The 21,188-nt window shown below is 44.4% G+C and overlaps 3 protein-coding genes across 10 annotated transcripts; 2 read left to right on the top strand and 1 right to left on the bottom strand.

Annotated features, from left to right (window-relative positions):
• Positions 1–587: 587 nt before the first annotated feature.
• LOC149978766 (heme oxygenase-like) lies at positions 588–4,524 on the bottom strand. Its single transcript, XM_090195664.1, has 7 exons — positions 4,214–4,524; positions 3,918–3,966; positions 3,199–3,310; positions 2,655–2,870; positions 1,950–2,222; positions 1,601–1,718; positions 588–1,331 (listed from the first exon to the last, which is right to left on the bottom strand). The coding sequence occupies exons 2-7, from the start codon at positions 3,962–3,964 to the stop codon at positions 1,204–1,206; spliced, it is 894 nt and encodes a 297-aa protein (XP_090051790.1). The 5' UTR covers positions 3,965–3,966; positions 4,214–4,524; the 3' UTR covers positions 588–1,203.
• Positions 4,525–7,928: 3,404 nt separating this feature from the next.
• Positions 7,929–10,642, top strand: LOC110485519 (HMG box-containing protein 4). 7 transcript variants are annotated; one of them, XM_090195662.1, is made up of 6 exons: positions 7,929–8,028; positions 8,790–8,976; positions 9,175–9,311; positions 9,704–9,928; positions 10,115–10,243; positions 10,345–10,642. In XM_090195662.1, the coding sequence occupies exons 2-6, from the start codon at positions 8,799–8,801 to the stop codon at positions 10,387–10,389; spliced, it is 714 nt and encodes a 237-aa protein (XP_090051788.1). In that variant the 5' UTR covers positions 7,929–8,028; positions 8,790–8,798; the 3' UTR covers positions 10,390–10,642. The 7 variants fall into 7 exon arrangements, with proteins under 7 accessions (XP_090051788.1, XP_090051785.1, XP_090051786.1 ...); XM_090195659.1 differs by having other exon boundaries at positions 7,965–8,028; positions 9,175–9,323; XM_090195660.1 differs by having other exon boundaries at positions 7,965–8,028; positions 9,175–9,328; positions 9,709–9,928.
• A 3,610-nt stretch (positions 10,643–14,252) lies between these two features.
• On the top strand, positions 14,253–20,452 carry LOC118940353 (uncharacterized). Of its 2 annotated transcripts, XM_090195655.1 has the most exons (7): positions 14,253–14,588; positions 15,666–16,012; positions 16,215–16,448; positions 16,681–17,839; positions 18,015–18,080; positions 18,309–18,544; positions 18,920–20,452. In XM_090195655.1, the coding sequence occupies exons 2-7, from the start codon at positions 15,668–15,670 to the stop codon at positions 19,892–19,894; spliced, it is 3,015 nt and encodes a 1,004-aa protein (XP_090051781.1). In that variant the 5' UTR covers positions 14,253–14,588; positions 15,666–15,667; the 3' UTR covers positions 19,895–20,452. The 2 variants fall into 2 exon arrangements, with proteins under 2 accessions (XP_090051781.1, XP_090051782.1); XM_090195656.1 differs by lacking the exons at positions 18,309–18,544; positions 18,920–20,452 and adding an exon at positions 18,195–18,244.
• The last annotated feature ends 736 nt before the right edge of the window (positions 20,453–21,188 follow it).

Below are 21,188 nucleotides of genomic sequence, written 5' to 3'. Positions count from 1 at the left end.
CTGTTTCCGACTGGCATTTAGACCTGGAGCCCATCCTACCACAGAACTATCTACAGCTGGTATAGGAGGCTGAGGCTAGAGAAGCACCTCGTTCTGCCACCAGCACCACATTCCAGACCACCATAGAAGATGACCAGCCTTCTCAGTCTTCGAGGACTGCGCTGGACAGGAAGTGGAGCATGACAAGCCAAAGAAGATGAGGAGGATTCGCAACATCTTCAGAAGGAAATGTAATGAAGGGGCTTCTAAAGCCTATTATCACCACAAGACTCGTATACTAGACGAGAATTCTAACAGCCTGACATTGTTATCTAATTTGTCTGTTATTATTTGGGAAATAGAATGATGGGATGTGGGCCTTAGCATTTCTGATTAGAAACCCCACAAGACTCCTACTAGAACAGAACAGCCTGATATTTATATATTTTTTGTTCCTATTTTGTTGTTTTCTTCATTTTAAAGTATAGTCATTTAACTTTTTTATGCACACTGATTGAGATAAAACTATATGTTCAATCTACATTGTTACTCTGTGGTTGGATGTTGATAGAGGAAAGGATTTGAAATAATGTAGACGATGAAGAAATGATCTGTGTATTTTATACCCCACATGGTATACTCTTTTTATTTAAAAAAATGTACAAATATATACAATATATACAAATATTTTTGTTGAACAAATTTCAAACAGTATAACTGACTTTACAAAAATGGATTTGACAGGTAGAAATATGACAGTAGTAATGGCTAAATCTTGAGATTGTAAATGAAAAAGGATAGATTTCATTTTGCTCTCATTTTCACAGTGACATTGATACATGATTCAGAGATTTCGCTAAATGTTCAGGAGTACTAGTCTATTTCTAGTGTACTAGGGATTTTATACTGGTGGACATTGAGTCAGTACTGCCAGTCAGACACATATCAATATCATACACATCCTAACTCATAGTTTAATGTGGCTACATACAACACAGGAACTATGAGAATTTATATTACTAAGTTATTACTTACTTCTGTACAGTATTTAGTTTTTTTTAACAACTTTTAAAACTATTTAGGATCAACAACATTATAAAATATGGGGTCCTTCATCCTCTTTAAGGTCTTTAAAGTACAAAAATACTGCCACCATCATCTAGGTCCAGGGTAATCTTCTGTTATGGACGGATACAACTTTGCTGAAAACACTTCTTTACAACTTTAAAAAGCATAGATTCCCATGCCAACCGTTGCCAGGGCTACACAGATCCCCAGCACCATTCTGAAGAGGGGTGATGCGTTGACCAGACTGGTCTGGATCTGAAGGGATCTAACTGTCAGTTTCTCTCCTGAGAAAAGAGGAAAGGAGGAATTATGAGTATTATCTAACACACTAACTGCATAAGTACTAAATATCACCGTCATCATATTCAGTCGTGTGTCTGTCTGTGCGTGTGGTGTGTGTGTGTCCGTGCGTGTGGTGTGTGTGTGTCCGTGCGTGTGGTGTGTGTGTGCGTGCATGCGTGCGTTCGCACATGCGTGTGCCTATGCATGTGTGTGTGTGTGTATGCCTATGCGTGTGTGTGTGTGTGTGTGTCTGTGTGTGCGCGTAACTTACCATCAGCCAGTTTGGAATGTGTCGACGAGTGTCTTGTGCATCTATTTCTGGTTGTCGTATGCATGAGCTCACTTTCCCTCTCTGTCACAGACACCATCTTCTGAAGATCGTCAAAGACCTGCATCACAGACAGAGGCAAGACAACATCAGTCAAAAGTCAGTCGTCTTATGTACGAAGAGCCAAGAAGCTCATAAAAAAAACTAAATGGCACTCACTTAGCTTATAGTTGAACACCAACCCTAATATCTAACCTTATATCACCCCTAAACCATGGCTGTCCAGTTTCCCTATTCCTCGTCACCCCCCCCCCCCCCCCTCCCCCCCACTCCTCTCCTCCATCCTCCTCACCTGGATGTTCAACTCGAAGGCTCTGACAGCCTCCTCCAGCATTCCTTTCCTCTCCTCTTCCTCCAGCTCTATGCTGTTCATTCTACTCCTGTACAGCTGTTTGAACAGGTTGGGGCTGCTCACGCCCGGGAAGGAAAAGAACGACAGACCCTCGCCACCCTTCAGCCCCAGAGACTTCTGGGTAATGCGGCCAAGGACTTGTCCGCCAGATAGGTCGCCGAGGTAGCGGGTGTACGCGTGGGCCACTAGGTACTCAGGGTTGTCTTTGCCGATCTGTGGAGGGAAGGAGAGAGAGTCAGTACAGTCACTGGTGTGAATGCACTATAAACCCATTCCAAGTAACCCATTTTTTACATTTTTTTTTTTATTATCTCAACTTCTAACGTTTGGCTGAATTTACATTGGATTTTTGAAACCCTCATTTGCCTCATTTGCCCCCTTCATGGTTACATAAGGCAGGGTTTCCTAAACTCGGTCTTGGGGCCCATTTTGGGTGCACGTTTAGTCTTTTACCCTAGCACTAAACAGATGATTCAAATAATCAAAGGTTGATGATGAGGTAGTTATTTGAATCAGCTGTGTGGTGCTGGGGCAAAAACTAAAATGTGCACCCAGAGGAGGCCCGTGGACCGAGTTTGGGAAACACTGTTATAAAGCATTATGGTACGATTCAACTTCCACAGAGCAGTCCAGTTTAATACACACCTGTCTGAGTCTATGGGCATATATTTTAGTGGCAGCCGGTACAACAATCTTCTCTCTCCAGTCCTGCCCATAGAAATGCTCCAGGTCTCTCTCCACTGACTCCAGCCGTGCTAGTTCCAGGGGGAAGTATATAGGCGCGACACTCGGGTGGTTGGAGTTGTTGTCCAGAGCTTCCTCTAGTGCTTGATAGATCTCATAGAGGGAGCACAGGAGAAGCTGAGGAAAGGAGACAAGGAAAGGATATAAACTAGGGTTAGTCTCAATACTTCCATTATACATAAAACACAGCACCTTGACCCACAACAGTTGATAGCAGCACATGATAGAATGATGGAGCATGATGATGCATGGCGCTCCAGCCCGGAAAATGTTGCATGTCCACACGGAACATTCGGATCAACTGATGGGAATTACAGTGTAGATAAGGAATCACAAGACTAATTGCGTTGTACTTGCTAGTATCTCCATTTACTAACATGCAGCAGAGGTTTAAACAGAGAGATGAATCTTTGCCTTTGTTAATGATATGTTAATGATTGATTACCTTGTACTGTGTCAGACTGACGTTTCCTCTCTGGTAGGCCAGCATCAGCTCAGTGTTCTCTGCTCTGACATGGCTGTCCTTGGTCACAGCCTTAATCTGCTCAGACAGATCACTGTGGGAGAGAGAGAGGAAAACACATTAACCCCTGTATTCAACCTGTAAAGTTACAGCATTACTGTACTGTTCACAGACAGACAGACAGACAGACAGAGAGAGAGAGAGAGAGAGGAAAACACATTAACCCCTGTATTCAACCTGTAAAGTTACAGCATTACTGTACTGTTCACAGACAGACACACAGAGACACGGAGAGAGAGAGAGACAGAGAGAGAGAGAGAGAGAGAGAGAGAGATGGGGGGGGTCATGTTAACTTCTGTTTTCAACCTGTGATAAAGACTGTCTTACACACTGAGTGATGATTGACATATGGATGAGAGGGGGAATGCCCACTGACATATAGGACAGCTGGGTGACATATCACTTAGAGGTGGAAAACCAACATGGGTCTATCAACCCATGAACACCCCATGAAACGCTGCCTCTTGCAAAAGCAGCATGTTTCCAAGACACTTACTAACACAAGAAACAGTTTGGTTTGTCTGAGATCTTCATATGCTTGGTAGAGACCAGCACAGAGACAGCGTATGTTAACTGTCTGCTAAGTTCAATCAAAACACAGAAATCAGTAGCATGTACACTGCTGGCTGTAACAGCCTTACCTGTCTGTGAGCTCCACTTGTGTCTGCATCTTCTTGTCTGTCTCCATATCTGTATTCACAACAGAGAAAACCATCAATATGACTGAGATAACACGGTGTCATACCGTCTGATCTATAACAGAGTACACCGTATAAACATGATATGTATGTTGACAATAAGCCTTTACAATGATCACACATCAGATACTTGCATGTTGCTATTTGACCCAAACAGGAATTGCAATGTCAGTTGCTATAGAAAGTTATGACCCAGAAATGGCACAAAAGTCAAATTGTAAATCAGTTTTTTCACTCACCAGTTCACAAGTTATTCAATAGTTGGTCCTTTCTTTGTTGTTATATTCCCACAATGAGAGACTGTCTTCTCCTTCTCTCTCTCTCTCTCTCTCTCTTTCTTTCTTTCTTTCTTTCTTTCTTTCTTTCTTTCTTTCTTTCTTCCTAAGTGTACAATCCTTATTTTGTGTGCCTCCTCTCCGGTCTCTACCTCTCTTTATACTGTCCTCCCCTCCTCCCTCCCTCCCTTCTTTCTTCTCTTTCACGGGTTAGCTGAGCTGAGAGAAACAGGAAGCAGTAAACCTGACTCATCAACAGCTCTGCTAGGAACAGCTACGGGAACATTGTGGAGGGAGGGACTAGGACTAAACATGACAGGGCAACTTTAGGAATACTAGTAATGGAAAACTGGGGGAGGAGGGACCCACGCTTAACATGACAGGGCAACTTTAGGAACATAAATCGAAAACTGGAGGGAGGGACCAGCGCTTAACATGACAGCGCAACTTTAGGAATATAAATGGAAAACTGGAGGGAGAGTAAACATGACTAACTTTTTTACCACCCTGGAAAGAAGAGGGAGGAGTGAGGGAATAGCAATGGACAACTGGGGAGTATGGAGGGACTAGGACTAATCATGACAGAGCAACTTTAGGAACAACATGGAATGGTGACAGGAATGTAGGCTAGGAGGAGGGATCAGAAGTCAGCACTAACTAAACATGACAGTGTAACTTCAGCACTCTGGGGAGCAGAGGGAGGAGTGTTGAAATCCAGACTGTGTAAACGACACAGCACAATCACATGACTATGGTGTGTTTTGTCAAGAAGTGGTAGTAATCTCATGTTTGATGATTCAAGTTTGCTACTTGAAGTTTGCTAGTTGGCTCTTTGTGTTAGGTTTACTGTCCATTATATATATATATATACAATCATATATATACAGTGCCTTGCGAAAGTATTCGGCCCCCTTGAACTTTGCGACCTTTTGCCACATTTCAGGCTTCAAACATAAAGATATAAAACTGTATTTTTTGTGAAGAATCAACAACAAGTGGGACACAATCATGAAGTGGAACGACATTTATTGGATATTTCAAACTTTTTTAACAAATCAAAAACTGAAAAATTGGGCGTGCAAAATTATTCAGCCCCTTTACTTTTAGTGCAGCAAACTCTCTCCAGAAGTTCAGTGAGGATCTCTGAATGATCCAATGTTGACCTAAATGACTAATGATGATAAATACAATCCACCTGTGTGTAATCAAGTCTCCGTATAAATGCACCTGCACTGTGATAGTCTCAGAGGTCCGTCAAAAGCGCAGAGAGCATCATGAAGAACAAGGAACACACCAGGCAGGTCCGAGATACTGTTGTGAAGAAGTTTAAAGCCGGATTTGGATACAAAAAGATTTCCCAAGCTTTAAACATCCCAAGGAGCACTGTGCAAGCGATAATATTGAAATGGAAGGAGTATCAGACCACTGCAAATCTACCAAGACCTGGCCGTCCCTCTAAACTTTCAGCTCATACAAGGAGAAGACTGATCAGAGATGCAGCCAAGAGGCCCATGATCACTCTGGATGAACTGCAGAGATCTACAGCTGAAGTGGGAGACTCTGTCCATAGGACAACAATCAGTCGTATATTGCACAAATCTGGCCTTTATGGAAGAGTGGCAAGAAGAAAGCCATTTCTTAAAGATATCCATAAAAAGTGTTGTTTAAAGTTTGCCACAAGCCACCTGGGAGACACACCTTACATGTGGCAGAAGGTGCTCTGGTTAGATGAAACCAAAATTGAACTTTTTGGCAACAATGCAAAACGTTATGTTTGGCGTAAAAGCAACACAGCTCATCACACTGAACACACCATCCCCACTGTCAAACATGGTGGTGGCAGCATCATGGTTTGGGCCTGCTTTTCTTCAGCAGGGACAGGGAAGATGGTTAAAATTGATGGGAAAATGGATGGAGCCAAATACAGGACCATTCTGGAAGAAAACCTGATGGAGTCTGCAAAAGACCTGAGACTGGGACGGAGATTTGTCTTCCAACAAGACAACGATCCAAAACATGATGCAAAATCTACAATGGAATGGTTCAAAAATAAACATATCCAGGTGTTAGAATGGCCAAGTCAAAGTCCAGACCTGAATCCAATCGAGAATCTGTGGAAAGAACTGAAAACTGCTGTTCACAAATGCTCTCCATCCAACCTTACTGAGCTCGAGCTGTTTTGCAAGGAGGAATGGGAAAAAATTTCAGTCTCTCGATGTGCAAAACTGATAGAGACATACCCCAAGCGACTTACAGCTGTAATCGCAGCAAAAGGTGGCGCTACAAAGTATTAACTTAAGGGGGCTGAATAATTTTGCACGCCCAATTTTTCCGTTTTTGATATGTTAAAAAAGTTTGAAATATCCAATAAATGTCGTTCCACTTCATGATTGTGTCCCACTTGTTGTTGATTCTTCACAAAAAAATACAGTTTTATATCTTTATGTTTGAAGCCTGAAATGTGGCAAAAGGTTGCAAAGTTCAAGGGGGCCGAATACTTTCGCAAGGCACTGTATATATATATATATATATATGGGGCGGCAGGGTAGCGTAGTGGTTAGAGCGTTAGACTAGTAACCGAGAGGTTTCAAGTTCATATCCCGAGCTAATAAGGTACAAATCTGTCATTCTGCCCCTGAACATGCAGTTAACCCACTGTTCCTAGGCTGTCATTGAAAATAAGAATTTGTTCTTAACTGACTTGCCTAGTTAAATAAAGGTCAAAATATATATACATATTAAAAAAGGTAATGAAATACATGTGGTTGAATACATTTTCCATAAACTCGTGAAATACTGTAAATTCCCTAACACTAAATGCAGAAGAGGTAAGAACAATTACCCAATGTACAAGTCACATTGTGGTTTATGTGTCATTAATTTTCTGATACATAGCAACATTTCATAATGGACTCGCTGACATTGCACTCTCCTGATGTTCAAGTGCAATGTCTAGCTCAAATAAGACAGAGTCACAGACACAGTGAACTCGAAGTCCACTGTCCAAATACACACTTAGAACAAAGGGTTCCAAAAGGGTTCTTTGGCTCCTATGGGGACAGCTGAAGAACCATTTAAGGTTATAGCACCTTGTACTGTACTTTATAGTTGAGTATTATTTTGTTGAACTCCTCACCCTTCTTCCACTAGACTAACGTTAGTCTCTGTGGATGTACTGTACAGTACATTCAATTAGCATGGGTAAAGAAAGATGAATAGACCTGTTGGTTTAATTGTTAACAGTGTAACCTAAATACTCTCTACTGTTTCTGTACACACAGTGTGCTGCAATGCTGTTTGACTTCATCTCTGACTGCCAAGTTCAACCTCCCTCTCTCTGTCACAACAAAGCTCTCAATCATGCCTGGAAATGGCAGTGGCAATTTGGCAATGATGTATCACTGAGAAGTAAACAACTATTACTATTTAATTCCCTCTTAGGTCTAATATCAGTTGATGATTCATATATGATATTGTTAATATGGGTATGCATTATAAGGGTATAATTATTCGATTTTGATGCCATAATATTTTGAATTAAAGATTCATTTATTTAATGGAGAATAGTCCATAACTGTAACTTTGTTGCAACCTGCAAGTCTGCAACAATGCAGCCAAATATATAGATTGCGTATGCTAAATTGTAGCAATAAAATAATTGGTCATGAAGTTTTAGGATGTGATTTTCATGCGGAAGCATTCAGCGATAAGAATATTGCTTTGACCGCTTACCGTGATTCAGCGACTATGTGGACGTGAGGGAAGGGGGAGCAAATGGGGTGAGAACGATTCGACCATTTCCTAAACATGAGTCCGCGGAATTTGTACCAGCAGGGACTCGCATTCCAATGGTGTTGAAATCATCCCACCAGCGAAGGAGACTTCAAATTCAGGAAATTATGGAGCAACGATTTACCACCCATAAATTGAGTAGAGTAGGCTAGCCTGATAGTCTGTGAGTAAAAACACATGAATTTAATCACACGGCTAAATTGTAACATACATTGCAATGTTTTGCAAATAATACTTTCACAAATAATACTGATTTTGTTACCCTTTGAAAAGTATAGGCCAATGTCTCATTTTACGTAAGCCATGCGCCTCCACCCACGGGGTGCGTTATCCTGCGCTTATGAGCGCAGCAAACTTTGAACTCTTCAAAGATGGCGACAAGCGGTGGATGAAGTTTGGAGATGGTCCATCAGTTCTTTGTCGACACATTGGAAAGCCAAAACGGAGCTCTTTTGATCAGCTACCAATTCGTTGTTGAAAAACACATAGCTATTTCATAATCGAAATTACCGCGAGTGGTTGAGCAACAGAGCCACCTCCGTACTGCGTTTACATTTGTGCGGAGCAGGTAGGCAGAGTGTTTGTTTAGAGGTGGTAGAATGCACCTGTTAGGAGGTTCAAATGCATATTCTTGTCAGTGTGCCCAGCTTCTTTGCAATAGTAGCCTATTCAGTATATTTGAACCTATACATTGTATCATGTTATGTGCATCGATTTTAATGTCTATATTACTGCCTCTCATTCCCAGGTGTAGAAGATGGAGGGAGAGGTGGGCCTTGTGACCAGTCGCAGTCAGAGAGAGAAGAAAAGATCCTACAAAGATTTCCTGAGAGAGGAGGAGGATGAGGATGATGACCTAGTGGCGGATGAGGAACAACTTGTTGTCAAAGAACGCAAATGCAAGAAGTCATATAAGAAGAAGAGGAGACATTCAGGTTTGGAACGCGGATACATTGTGAGCGTGACTATGACATTTGGAGCAATGGCACCCTGTTCCCTACATAGTGCACTACTTTTGACCATGGTCAGTTCTAGTGCACTATGTAAGGAATAGGGTGCCATTTGGGACACATATCTCCATGTAATTTTGGCTCAATCTCATAGGTGCTTCATCCTTTCTGTACTCTTTACAGGTGACCACACCCACCCCCACAGTTGGACCAATGGCAGTGCAGGACCGGAGTTGTATGTTCTCTCCCATCACCAGTACGACCACCAGACCTGTGAATCACCAGACGAATGGTTGACAGAAGGGGAGAGATTTGAGGAAGTGAGTGAGCAGGTGGGGTGAGTCTCCATTTTATGTCCTTGATTCCTTGCAGCCTCAGACTTTCTCCTCTAATGAGGTTTAAGAAGGAGTCAAGGAGAGAGGAATTGAGATTCATCTGGGGACTAAGGCCTCTTTCTGGAGATGGTTAGTAAGAGGAAGACCAAGTTGCCCTCTAGACACTGATCTAAGTTATGTCTAGCATTTCCCCACTAGTGGTTAATGTTAAGGATATAGGGAGGGTGTACTGATCCTAGATCTGTGTCTAAAATAGCAGCTTCTAGGTGTTATTGTGTAAAATGGACAGCAGAGGGCAGTGCTTGGTAAGTTTCCTTCCACTGATCTTCTTTTCTGCTTCTTACTCATCCCTTGTTTTCCCCCTGCTCCTCTCCCAGAGTAGGGAGGAGTCTACCATGCCTTCGTTCTGGATGTACCTGGACGACCAGCAGAACGAGATAAGAGCGGAGGCCTCTACAGCTAGTTGCAGTCTCATGACCCCTGATACCACAGACTCACCCATGTTGACAGGGCCTGAGGTAGACCCAGTGAACGCAGCGGCCCACCTACAGCTGCTGGGGGAATCGCTGTCTCACATTGGCCACCGGCTTCAGGGAACTAAGGTGGGCTGGTTGAACACTGTTGGCTTCATTGTCCTCACACTGAAAGGCTACTGAATACGGACATGTCATGCAAGCATTGTTTGATTGAAGTTGCTGATAGTTTGATGAATCTCGCTCTCTTTCGCCCTGACCCTCCCTTTATTTCTGTCTCTTTCCCTGTCGGTGTCTCTTTCTGTCTCTCTCTAGGAGATGATGGCAGTGTCAGGTAGTCTGTCTGTGTTACTGGACTCTCTACTGTGTGCCCTGGCTCCCCTGGCCTGTCTCACCTCTCTGGTCCCCGAGCTACGCAGCTGCCCTTCACACTCACACACACTGGTGAGGCTTACACACACACACACACACACACACACATTCAGTAGCTGTCAAATGATTAGGACCCTCACCACCAACTTCTATTATCCCCATCTTTCTTCTAGGCAGAGACTCTGGACAACATTGCCTATGTGATGCCTGGTTTGTGAAGTCTGTCTGATGAGGAGAAGAGCCTTAACCAGGGCAAACAGGACGTTGTCATACTTTGAAGATGTTCCCTCCTGTCTGTTTGGGGCCTTTTGAAGGGATGGGGGATAAGTACGCAGTTTGTTTTAAGAGGGGCTTTTAAGCGAACGTCCCAATCTGCACGTCCAGCTCTACTTTACCTCCGAAGTTATCTGGGTTCATATTGAATTTGAAAGATAAACCATTTGTTCAATTAAAACGTGTTTTGTTCATGCACTCGTTTTGATATTTTTCCAACTTGGCAAGAGCTTCTAATCAACGGTTCATGGATTATTGTTCCAGATGAAATACTTTGACTATTTAAGAGAATCATTTCCACTTGTTGAGCTCTGACTCATCACGTAAGACTGTCAGTGTCTGTTCTCACAACAGCCACATGTTTTTAGATTGACAGGATGTCTAAAACACTGCAGTGGGGTTGGTTCTATAACTGTAAAACACTGCAGTGGGTCTGGTTCTATAACTGTAAAACACTGCAGTGGGTCTGGTTCTATAACTGTAAAACACTGCAGTGGGTCTGGTTCTATAACTGTAAAACACTGCAGTGGGGTTGGTTCTATAACTGTAAAAAACTGCAGTGGGGTTGGTTCTATAACTGTAAAACACTGCAGTGGGTCTGGTTCTATAACTGTAAAACACTGCAGTGGGGTTGGTTCTATAACTGTAAAAAACTACAGTGGGTCTGGTTCTATAACTGTAAAACACTGCAGTGGGTCTGGTTCTATAACTGTAAAACACTGCAGTGGGTTTGGTTCTATAACTGTAAAACACTGCAGTGGGTCTGGTTCTATAACTGTAAAACACTGCAGTGGGGTTGGTTCTATAACTGTAAAAAACTGCAGTGGGGTTGGTTCTATAACTGTAAAACACTGCAGTGGGTTTGGTTCTATAACTGTAAAACACTGCAGTGGGTCTGGTTCTATAACTGTAAAACACTGCAGTGGGGTTGGTTCTATAACTGTAAAACACTGCAGTGGGGTTGGTTCTATAACTGTAAAACACTGCAGTGGGGTTGGTTCTATAACTGTAAAACACTGCAGTGGGTTTGGTTCTATAACTGTAAAACACTGCAGTGGGTCTGGTTCTATAACTAAAACACTGCAGTGGGTCTGGTTCTATAACTAAAACACTGCAGTGGGTCTGGTTCTATAACTAAAACACTGCAGTGGGTCTGGTTCTATAACTAAAACACTGCAGTGGGTCTGGTTATATAACTGTAAAACACTGCAGTGGGTTTGGTTCTATAACTGTAAAACACTGCAGTGGGTCTGGTTCTATAACTGTAAAACACTGCAGTGGGTCTGGTTCCATAACTGTAAAACGCTGCAGTGGGTCTGGTTCCATAACTGTAAAACACTGCAGTGGGTTTGGTTCTATAACTGTAAAACACTGCAGTGGGTTTGGTTCTATAACTGTAAAACACTGCAGTGGGTCTGGTTCTATAACTGTAAAACACTGCAGTGGGGTTGGTTCTATAACTGTAAAACACTGCAGTGGGTCTGGTTCTATAACTGTAAAACACTGCAGTGGATCTGGTTCTATAACTGTAAAACACTGCAGTGGGTCTGGTTCTATAACTGTAAAACACTGCAGTGGGTCTGGTTCTATAACTGTAAAACACTGCAGTGGGTCTGGTTCTATAACTGTAAAACACTGCAGTGGGGTTGGTTCTATAACTGTAAAACACTGCAGTGGGTCTGGTTCTATAACTAAAACACTGCAGTGGGTCTGGTTCTATAACTAAAACACTGCAGTGGGTCTGGTTATATAACTGTAAAACACTGCAGTGGGTTTGGTTCTATAACTGTAAAACACTGCAGTGGGTCTGGTTATATAACTGTAAAACACTGCAGTGGGTTTGGTTCTATAACTGTAAAACACTGCAGTGGGTTTGGTTCTATAACTGTAAAACACTGCAGTGGGTCTGGTTCTATAACTGTAAAACACTGCAGTGGGTCTGGTTCTATAACTGTAAAACACTGCAGTGGGTCTGGTTCTATAACTGTAAAACACTGCAGTGGGTCTGGTTGTATAACTGTAAGAGGTGTACAGTAACTCTAGAAGTGCCATGAATAGAGCCAATGTGATTCCTTGTTCTACATGTCAAAGAGCATGTTTGTTCTACGTAGCCTATTTCTCTGAACATTCCAAAACGTTGCGTCCTGCTGTACAGATATTCAACCACACCTGTAGAACTAATCTAGCTCATAATGTACCATTACATATACAGTACCAGTCAAACGTTTGGACTCATTCCTGGCTTTTTCTTTACTTTTACTATTTTCTATACTGTGGAATAATAGTGAAGACTAAACTGAAATAACACATGGAATCATGTAGTAACCCAAAAAGTTAAGTCAAAATATATTTTATATTTGAGATTCTTCAAGGTATCCACCCGTTGCCTTGATTAACAGAATGTGACTGGCAGAACGGATGTTGTATATGGAGGATGAGGGCTGCAGTAGATATCTCAGATAGGGGGGAGCGAGGCCTAAGAGGGTTTTATAAATAAGCATCAACCAGTGGGTCTTGCGACGGGTGTGCAGAGATGACCAGTTTACAGAGGAGTATAGAGTGCAGTGATGTGTCCTATAAGGAGCATTGGTAGAAAATCTGATGGCCGACTGGTAAAGAACCTCCAGCCGCACCCTTACCTGCCTTGTTAAAAGGTCATTTCTGGAATTTCTTTCCTTAATGCCTTTTTGGCAATCAGTTGTGTTGTGACAAGTTAGGGATGGTATACAGAAGATAGCCCAAGTCCATATTATGGCAAGAACAGCCCTATATAAGCATAGAGAAACGACAGTCTTTAAGAGAAGAAGGTCAGTCAATCTGGAACATTTCAACAACTTTGAAAGTTTCTTAAAGTGCAGTCGCAAAAACCATCCAGCGCTGTGATGAAACTGGTTCTCATGAGGACCGCCACAGGAAAGGAAGACCCAGAGTTACCTCTGCTGCAGAGGACAAGTTCATTAGAGTTACCTGTCTCAGAAATTGCAGCCCAAATATATGCTTCACAGTGTTCAAGTAACAGGCACATCTCAACATGAACTGTTCAGAGGAGGCTGAGTGTATCAGGGCTTCATGGTCGAATTGCTGCAAAGAAACCACTAGTAAAGGACACCAATAAGAAGAAGAGACTTGCTTGGGCCAAGAAACATGAGCAATGGACATTAGACCGGTGGAAATCTTCCCTTCAGTCTGATGAGTCCAAATTTGAGATTTTTGGTTCCAACCGCCGTGTCTTTGTGAGACGCAGAGTAGGTGAATGGATGATCTCCGCATGTGTGGTTCCCACAGTGAAGCAACAGGACAATGACCCAACACACTTCCAGGCTGTGTAAGGGCTATTTGACCAAGAAGGAGAGTGATGAAGTGCTGCATCAGATGACCTGACCTCCACAAACACCCAACTGAGATGGTTTGGAATGCAGAGTGAAGAAAAAGCAGCCAGCAAATGCTCAGCATATGTGGGAACTCCTTCAAGACAGTTGGAAAAGCATTCCTCATGAAGCCGGTTGAGAGAATGCCAAGAGTGCAAAGCTGTCATCAAGGCAAAGGGTGGCTATATGTTTTGATCTGTTAAACACTTTTTTGGTTACTACATGATTCTGTATGTGTTATTTGGTGGTTTTGATGTCTTCACTATTATTCTACATTGTAGAAAATAGTAAAAATAAAGAAAAACTCTTGAATTAGAAGGCGTCCAAACTTTTGACTGGTACTCTAGATTGGTACTCACTCTCTCCAGCGTAGGCCATCGCCCCCCATGTACCCATCATTGGCTGTGGTGAACGTTTGGCATGAGTGTCACTGTTTACCACTCCGCCTCTCCACGGAATACCTGGTGGCCTCTGAACAATAGAGCCAGAGAATGTTGGTGTGTTTCAGCGTGCGTGTGACTGAGAAAGGGAGGGTGCACTAGGTAGACCGGTGACTCACTAATACCGACACTCCTTAATCCATGTAGTTTGGCCGTATTTAGAGGTTGATGAGCAAGGATAGGTGTTGCCATAACAGACTGATAGCGGTGAGGAGGGTTACACAGGAGAGACAAGCCGGTTCAGAGCGACTGGGTTCATCTGAGAGAAGGAAGGAGAAGACACACAGGGATACAGACAGAAAACCCATCAACCCATTCCAACGAACTCCTACCTGGGTAAGGGGGATACCTCAGTAGATTTAGGTGGTTGATGTGTGTACCGTGTATGTCAGCCAGGAGGGTTCTTAAAGCGGATCATAGACTGTAAGGTATTTAAAAGCTTTGAATTTCTTCATATTTCACATGATCTAATCTAAATCAAAGACGCCTGTGAAAGGGAAGCTGTTGCTACAGTACTGTTTCTCCTACACCTCGCGGAGGTCTTCATTTGACCTCAACCCCTGATGCAATGCCACCCCGCCATTTGTAGGCAGTAAACGATATGGTTGTTTAAACTGATCATAATGCACAGGATCAGGTCTGTTCCAGTTTCGCTGCTAGGAGAACAGGAGTGTTAAGAGTTGACAGGACATGGTCGTCTGGTTAGAAACACGGGATATTAACAACAGGTTGTCAGGGCGTATCTAACTGAAGTAGATCTACATATGTCGTACTGTTTGTGCGGTTTCTATGTTCTGGTGCTATGAGCTTGCAGTGTACATTGTGTGTTTGAGTATTACTCCACACGTTGTTCTGAACAGAATGTCGTTGGACAGGCCTGGCAGGCGTGTGGGGGTGTGGCTGGAAATTGGTCACCCGTGCACATGATGCATGCACACACACAAGGAAAGAGAGATGGGGGGAAAGTTTGACACTACACAGGCAGATCAGTGAACACAGACAATATCTCACCTGTAACTTGAATCTTTGCATCTCTGATACACACACATTCCAATTGAAAGATAGATACGCACACACCAGACACACTGTAACACCTCTTCTGGATTATTCTTTGAATGATAATTGCCACAGGATGACTGACCCAGGTTAGATGATAAAACAAGAGGCAACCCAGCCCACATTTCCAGTTGAACATTCAGGTGTGTTCATCATGGCAGTTAGACCGACTGGGTGTGAGAGAGAAGCCTGCGGCTACACACAAAGACACACGCCCTTACATGTTATTCCCACGCTGATAACTAGTGGTATGGAGAACAAAGTCATTTATTCACGCGAATGAACATCATCTTGACCATCAGGCATACTGTAAGTAATACCTCTTCAGTATCTGTAACTAATCTCTCTCTCTTTCAGCTATGACTGACGTCCTCCCCGACAGCCATGCCAGAACTCCAGAGCCAGAGCTCCGCCTGGTCCTCCTAGGGACCATCGGCTGTGGCAAGACCCTGTCAGGAGACACCCTCCTGGGCCAGTCCTCCTCCGGCTCTCCTTCCTCCTCTGGTTCTTCGCCCAGGCTTTGCCAGCTGAGGCCTGGGGCCTCCGAGGGCCGGAGGTTGACTGTGGTGGAGGCCCCTCGCTGGTACTGGAGCGGGGGCCACATGGAGGCTGGGGTGAGGAAGGAGACAGAGAGGGCACTTGAGCTGGCTGCCCCGGGGCCACACGCCTTCCTGCTGCTGGTTCCTGTCGGCCAGTTCACCGAGGTGGGTCTAATAGTTCTCTAATCGTTCAGAGAAGTTCTATGTTTCTTTGTTATTGCGTCTCTGGTGTTTTGTCATGTAGTTTTACCACGGTGTTGTGAGTCCTGAACAGTCTCTATGTTCTGTGTTATTTCCTTTTGTTTGACTTAATGATGCACATTGTGCTTATGAATACCATGTATTTGCATCGTTCTAATTGATCCAGGTGGAGCACAGAGTGCCCGCTGAGCTGGAGGAGGTGTTTGGGGAGGGGGTGTTGAAACACACCCTGGTACTGTTCACCTGTGGAGACTACCTGATGGGCCAGGGGGCGGGACAGTACCTGGAGGGAGAGGACCCTGGGCTCAGGGAGGTGATTGACAGGTGTGGGGGCCAATACCACGTCCTCAACAACCGCCGACCGCAGGACAGGGAGCAGGTCAGGGAGCTGCTGGAGAAGGTAACCATGACAACCATCCCATCTTATAATGATAGTGATGACAGTGGATCCAATTGATGTAGTGCCTGTATGTGCTTCTACTGTCAATTTGTAGGACCCGCCCACTTTATTGACACATCACTTTATTGACACATCACTTTCAAATACTTTATTACTATGTCCAGGGAATGTTGCAAATGCGTATAACCACCCTGTTGGTATTTTATATTTGAGGCACTGTGCTTTATTGCAGGTGGAGAACATGGTACAAAAGAACAGAGGATGCTACATACGACAAAACATCCTGCAGAGAGAGATGGAAGAACAAGCGAGGGGGAGAGAGAGGGAACTGAAGGAGAAGGTGGAAGAACAAGCGAGGGGGAGAGAGAGGGAACTGAAGGAGAAGGTGGAAGAACAAGCGAGGGGGAGAGAGAGGGAACTGAAGGAGAAGGTGGAAGAACAAGCGAGGGAGAGAGAGAGGGAACTGAAGAGGTACAAAGTGAAGGAGGAGAAAGAGACTGTGCTGGAATCTAGACATGTCACAAACACAGAGACACCCATATATTGTGGAAGCCAGAAAAGAGAGGTTACACCTAACTCTGCTATAGAGAGGAGAAGAGAGGAAGAGAGGGAAGAGATCAAGAGAGGGGAAGAGAGTGAGGAGATGGAAAACTGGAAGGAAGAGATGGAGAAGATAAAGAAAGAGAGGGATGAGATAATGAAGAGCAGGAAAGAGAAGGAAGAGATGGAGAGAAAAATAGAGGAAGAGTGGGAGAAGAGAAGAAAAGATGAGATGGAGAAGAGAAGGGGGAGAGAGAGGGAACTGAAGGAGAAGGTGGAAGAACAAGCGAGGGGGAGAGGGAGGGAACTGAAGGAGAAGGTGGAAGAACAAGCGAGGGGGAGAGAGAGGGAACTGAAGGAGAAGGTGGAAGAACAAGCGAGGGGGAGAGAGAGGGAACTGAAGGAGAAGGTGGAAGAACAAGCGAGGGGGAGAGAGAGGGAACTGAAGGAGAAGGTGGAAGAACAAGCGAGGGAGAGAGAGAGGGAACTGAAGGAGAAGGTGGAAGAACAAGCGAGGGGGAGAGAGAGGGAACTGGAATCTAGACACGTCACCAACACAGAGACACGCAGATATTGGGGAAACAGGAAAAGAGAGGTTACACCTAACTCTGCTATAGAGAGGAGAAGAGATGAAGAGAGGGAAGAGATCAAGAGGAGAAGGGAAGAGATGGAGAGGAAAAGAGAAGAAGAGATTGAGAGGAGAAGAAGGGAAGATATGGAAGAGAAAGTGACTGTGAAACCCTTGGTTAACTGTCTTCAATCAACACCAACACAACAGCAGCAGCCAACAGAGCCCCAGAATGGTGGTCCAGCACTGTTCACAAGGATCCCTAGTTTCCATCTGACTGAAGGTAAAGACCCATTTTGTATGGAAACTGTCCGCTAGTCACACTTCGGTATGGATATATATGTCCATTACTCAAACCAAGCTCAAACAAACTACTTTGACACTGAAAGTAATGTGTGGCAATGAAGGGTTGTTCACGAGACTGTTCCTTTGTTGTAATTCTATATTTTTGTCTCTAGAGGGCGCTATACTCTCACAGCTGTCCGAACTCGAAGCAAAACCAGCCCAGAAAGTTGTTAATACCTGTAAGTCACATACTTCTCAGTGTAACACGACAATGTCAATTGTGGTGTTCTTTAACTTTCCCCCATTTCATCTAAATGTGAGAGAGATCTAAACATACTGTCTGTCCTTGTCAGTCTGCCACAGAATCAACAGCTTTGGAGTGATCTAAACATACTGTCTGTCCTTGTCAGTCTGCCACAGAATCAACAGCTTTGGAGTGATCTAAACATACTGTCTGTCCTTGTCAGTCTGCCACAGAATCAACAGCATTGGAGAGAAGACAACCACCTCCTCCTCCTCCTACACCTCCTCCTCCTCCTCCCAGTCAGAGTTGCGTGTGGTTCTGCTGGGTAGGTCAGGGTCAGGGAAGAGTGAAGCAGGTAATATCATACTGGGGCGGGAGGAGTTTGTGTCTCGACCAGACATTACCACAGCCGTCACTCAGGACTGTCAGAAGAGCAGGGCCCTCGTTGCCGGGAGACGGGTTAGTGATTGATTAATCGTTATTACAGCTTTATTGGGTTTCTATTTTCTTAAACATTGAATAATATGAGGTCTATTGACTTCTATTGAGGTCTATTGACTTCTATTGAGGTCTATTGACTTCTATTGAGGTCCATTGAGGTCTGCAGTTTGACCTGTTTCAAACTGAAACCCATCAAGTATTATGTCTAAGAATGTTATAGTGTTAATGACTGTAAACACTTTCACAGTAAATGTGGGGGGGGGGGGTGTCAAGTTGAACTTTTGCGTCAGTAAAATCAATATAGTAGTGACCTCAAATGACAAGCTACATGCCAGTCATTTCAGACCTCAACAAATCCTCTTCTCCATCTCTTTATCCTCACTCTCCCTCCAGGTGGCAGTGGTGGACACTCCAGACTGGTTCCGCTCCGAGCACCCTCCCAATGTGGTCCGTTCCCAGCTGTCGTCCTGTGTGGCCCTCTCGGCCCCTGGCCCCCACGCCTTCATCCTCTGTGTCCCCGTGGACCAACCAGCCCAGGCAGAGCTACAGGCTCTAGGGGCCCTAGAGAAAGTCTTTGGTCCCGGGGCGGTCCGGACCCACACCCTGGTCCTCTTCACTCACTCCGATCGGTTGAAGGAGAGCGGGAAAGTGGGAGTGGAAGGAGTGGAGAAGTATATCTCCAGCCAGAGGAGAGATTTGTTGGAGTTGGTTAAACGATGTGGGGATCGGTATCATGTGATGGAGAGAGGGAGCGGAGGAGAAGAGGAGGAGGAGAGGAAGAGGAGGAGTGTGGGGGAGTTATTGGAGAAGGTGGAGCAGACGGTGAGAGAGGGAGGAGGAGAGTGTTTCTCCTGTCCGCTCTTCCAGGAGGCGGAGGATAGGGTGAGACAGAGACAGGAAGAGATAGTGAGGGAGAGGAGGGGAAGAGGAGAGGAGGTGAAGAGACACGCGCTTCATTCATACTCCATGCAGCCCTTGAGAGAGACAGAGGAAGATGTGGATGAGGAGGAGAACGAGAGAACGAGAGAGGAGGCGGAGAAGAGTGTGAGCGCCCTGGAATTGGAAAATCTTCCCTCGCTCTCGTCCTCTTCTGCATGGTATTCGTCGCTCCTTCGCTCGGTGTGGGAGAAGGTGGGGGCGGGAGCGAGTAAGGTCCCCAAGCTGACGGCTGGAGGTGCGCTGCTGGGTGGGGTGGTGGGCGTGTTCTTTGGAGGGCCCATAGGGGCAGCTATAGGGGCCACTGCTGGATCTGTGGTCACTGAGGTGGGGAGAAGGAGGTTTAGCCAGACAAAGAACTCAGCAGAAGAGACAGATGCCACAGGGAGAATAGAAGGAGAAATCTTGGACAAGGTGTTGAAAACCGAGTGAGAGAGTCAGATCCACACACGTTGATATGGATGTACAGTACAGCATTTTATGAGAGATTAGAGGTTTCTACCTCTAATCAGGTGATCCACAGGCCTGTGACCCGCGCAGACGTTGTATATATCTGTGATTATAAACTGGGTTGGTCGAGCCCTGAATGATGATTGGCTGACAGCCGTGGTATATCAGACAGTATACCACGGGTATGACAAACATTTCTTTTTACTGCTCTAATTACGTTGGAAACCAGTTTATAATAGCAATAAGGCACCTCGGGGGTTTGTGATATATGGCCAATATACCATGGCTATATACTACGTTGCATCGTGCCTAAGAACAGCCCTTAGCCGTGGTATATTTTCCATATACCACACCCCCTCGGGCCTTATTGCTTAAAAATAATGTTGGTAATATTGTATATCTGTGAACATAATGTTGGTAACATTGTACAACATATACTGATGTGTAAGTTGTTTTGCGGCAAATACCGGTTCTCATTGTCTATTTCAATGTTTTGTTGTATTTCTTTTCCAGCTATTACAATTATGACTTGTTAAATAACTCACATGTGCTACATCATTATTATTCAAATTACATTCAACATGGTTTCTTTAAATGTTAATCCGTTTATTAATGCTAATAAAACACATTGCATGATAATATCATTCAGTTGGGTTTGAAGGCCTACAATATGTAAAGTTGGTCCTGCAAATATGTAATAAAATAAAACCCAGAGGGGAGGCAGAGGCAAGGGGGTATTATCTCCATGTCCCAGACTGCTTTGCCTCACCCTCCAGGCCTCTTGTATCAGTAGGACTGGATAGAGCAGGTCTAGGACACCAGCCCCTACCACACCAACCACCTCTCCTCTGTGTGATCTGATCCTCAGGGGCCTCTGTAGTTCACCCTACAAGCTCTCACAGTCTCACGTCAGAATTAGACGTTCATCCATGTTTCTCAAAGTGTTTGAGGTTGAGTTTAGGCGTTAACTCCAAATTCTTAAGGTTAGGCATTCATCCTGAATGGTTCATGCAACGATTAAGGTTTGGCATAGGCTTAAAACAAAATATCAAAAACAACTTTATATCACTGGATTCGAACATGCAACCTTTGACCCTTTGGAACCACAGGCAGATGCTTATGCTCATCTACAATGCCCTAGAAAAGCCAAAACCTACTTTACGGTAACAGCTGTTGGGCGGCACGGAGGGAGCCGGCCGTGGAGCGCACCACTGTTGGCCTGCACGGAGGGAGCCAGGGCCAGGTTGGCACGTCAGAGATGGAGGCTAGAGGCAGA

The sequence above is a fragment of the Oncorhynchus mykiss genome, chromosome 13 (assembly GCF_057628025.1).
Source record: "Oncorhynchus mykiss isolate SJ-2025 chromosome 13, ASM5762802v1, whole genome shotgun sequence".
NCBI lineage: Eukaryota > Metazoa > Chordata > Actinopteri > Salmoniformes > Salmonidae > Oncorhynchus > Oncorhynchus mykiss.
Note: the sequence above shows the minus strand (reverse complement) of the source record. Positions and strands in the feature narration are given on the sequence as shown.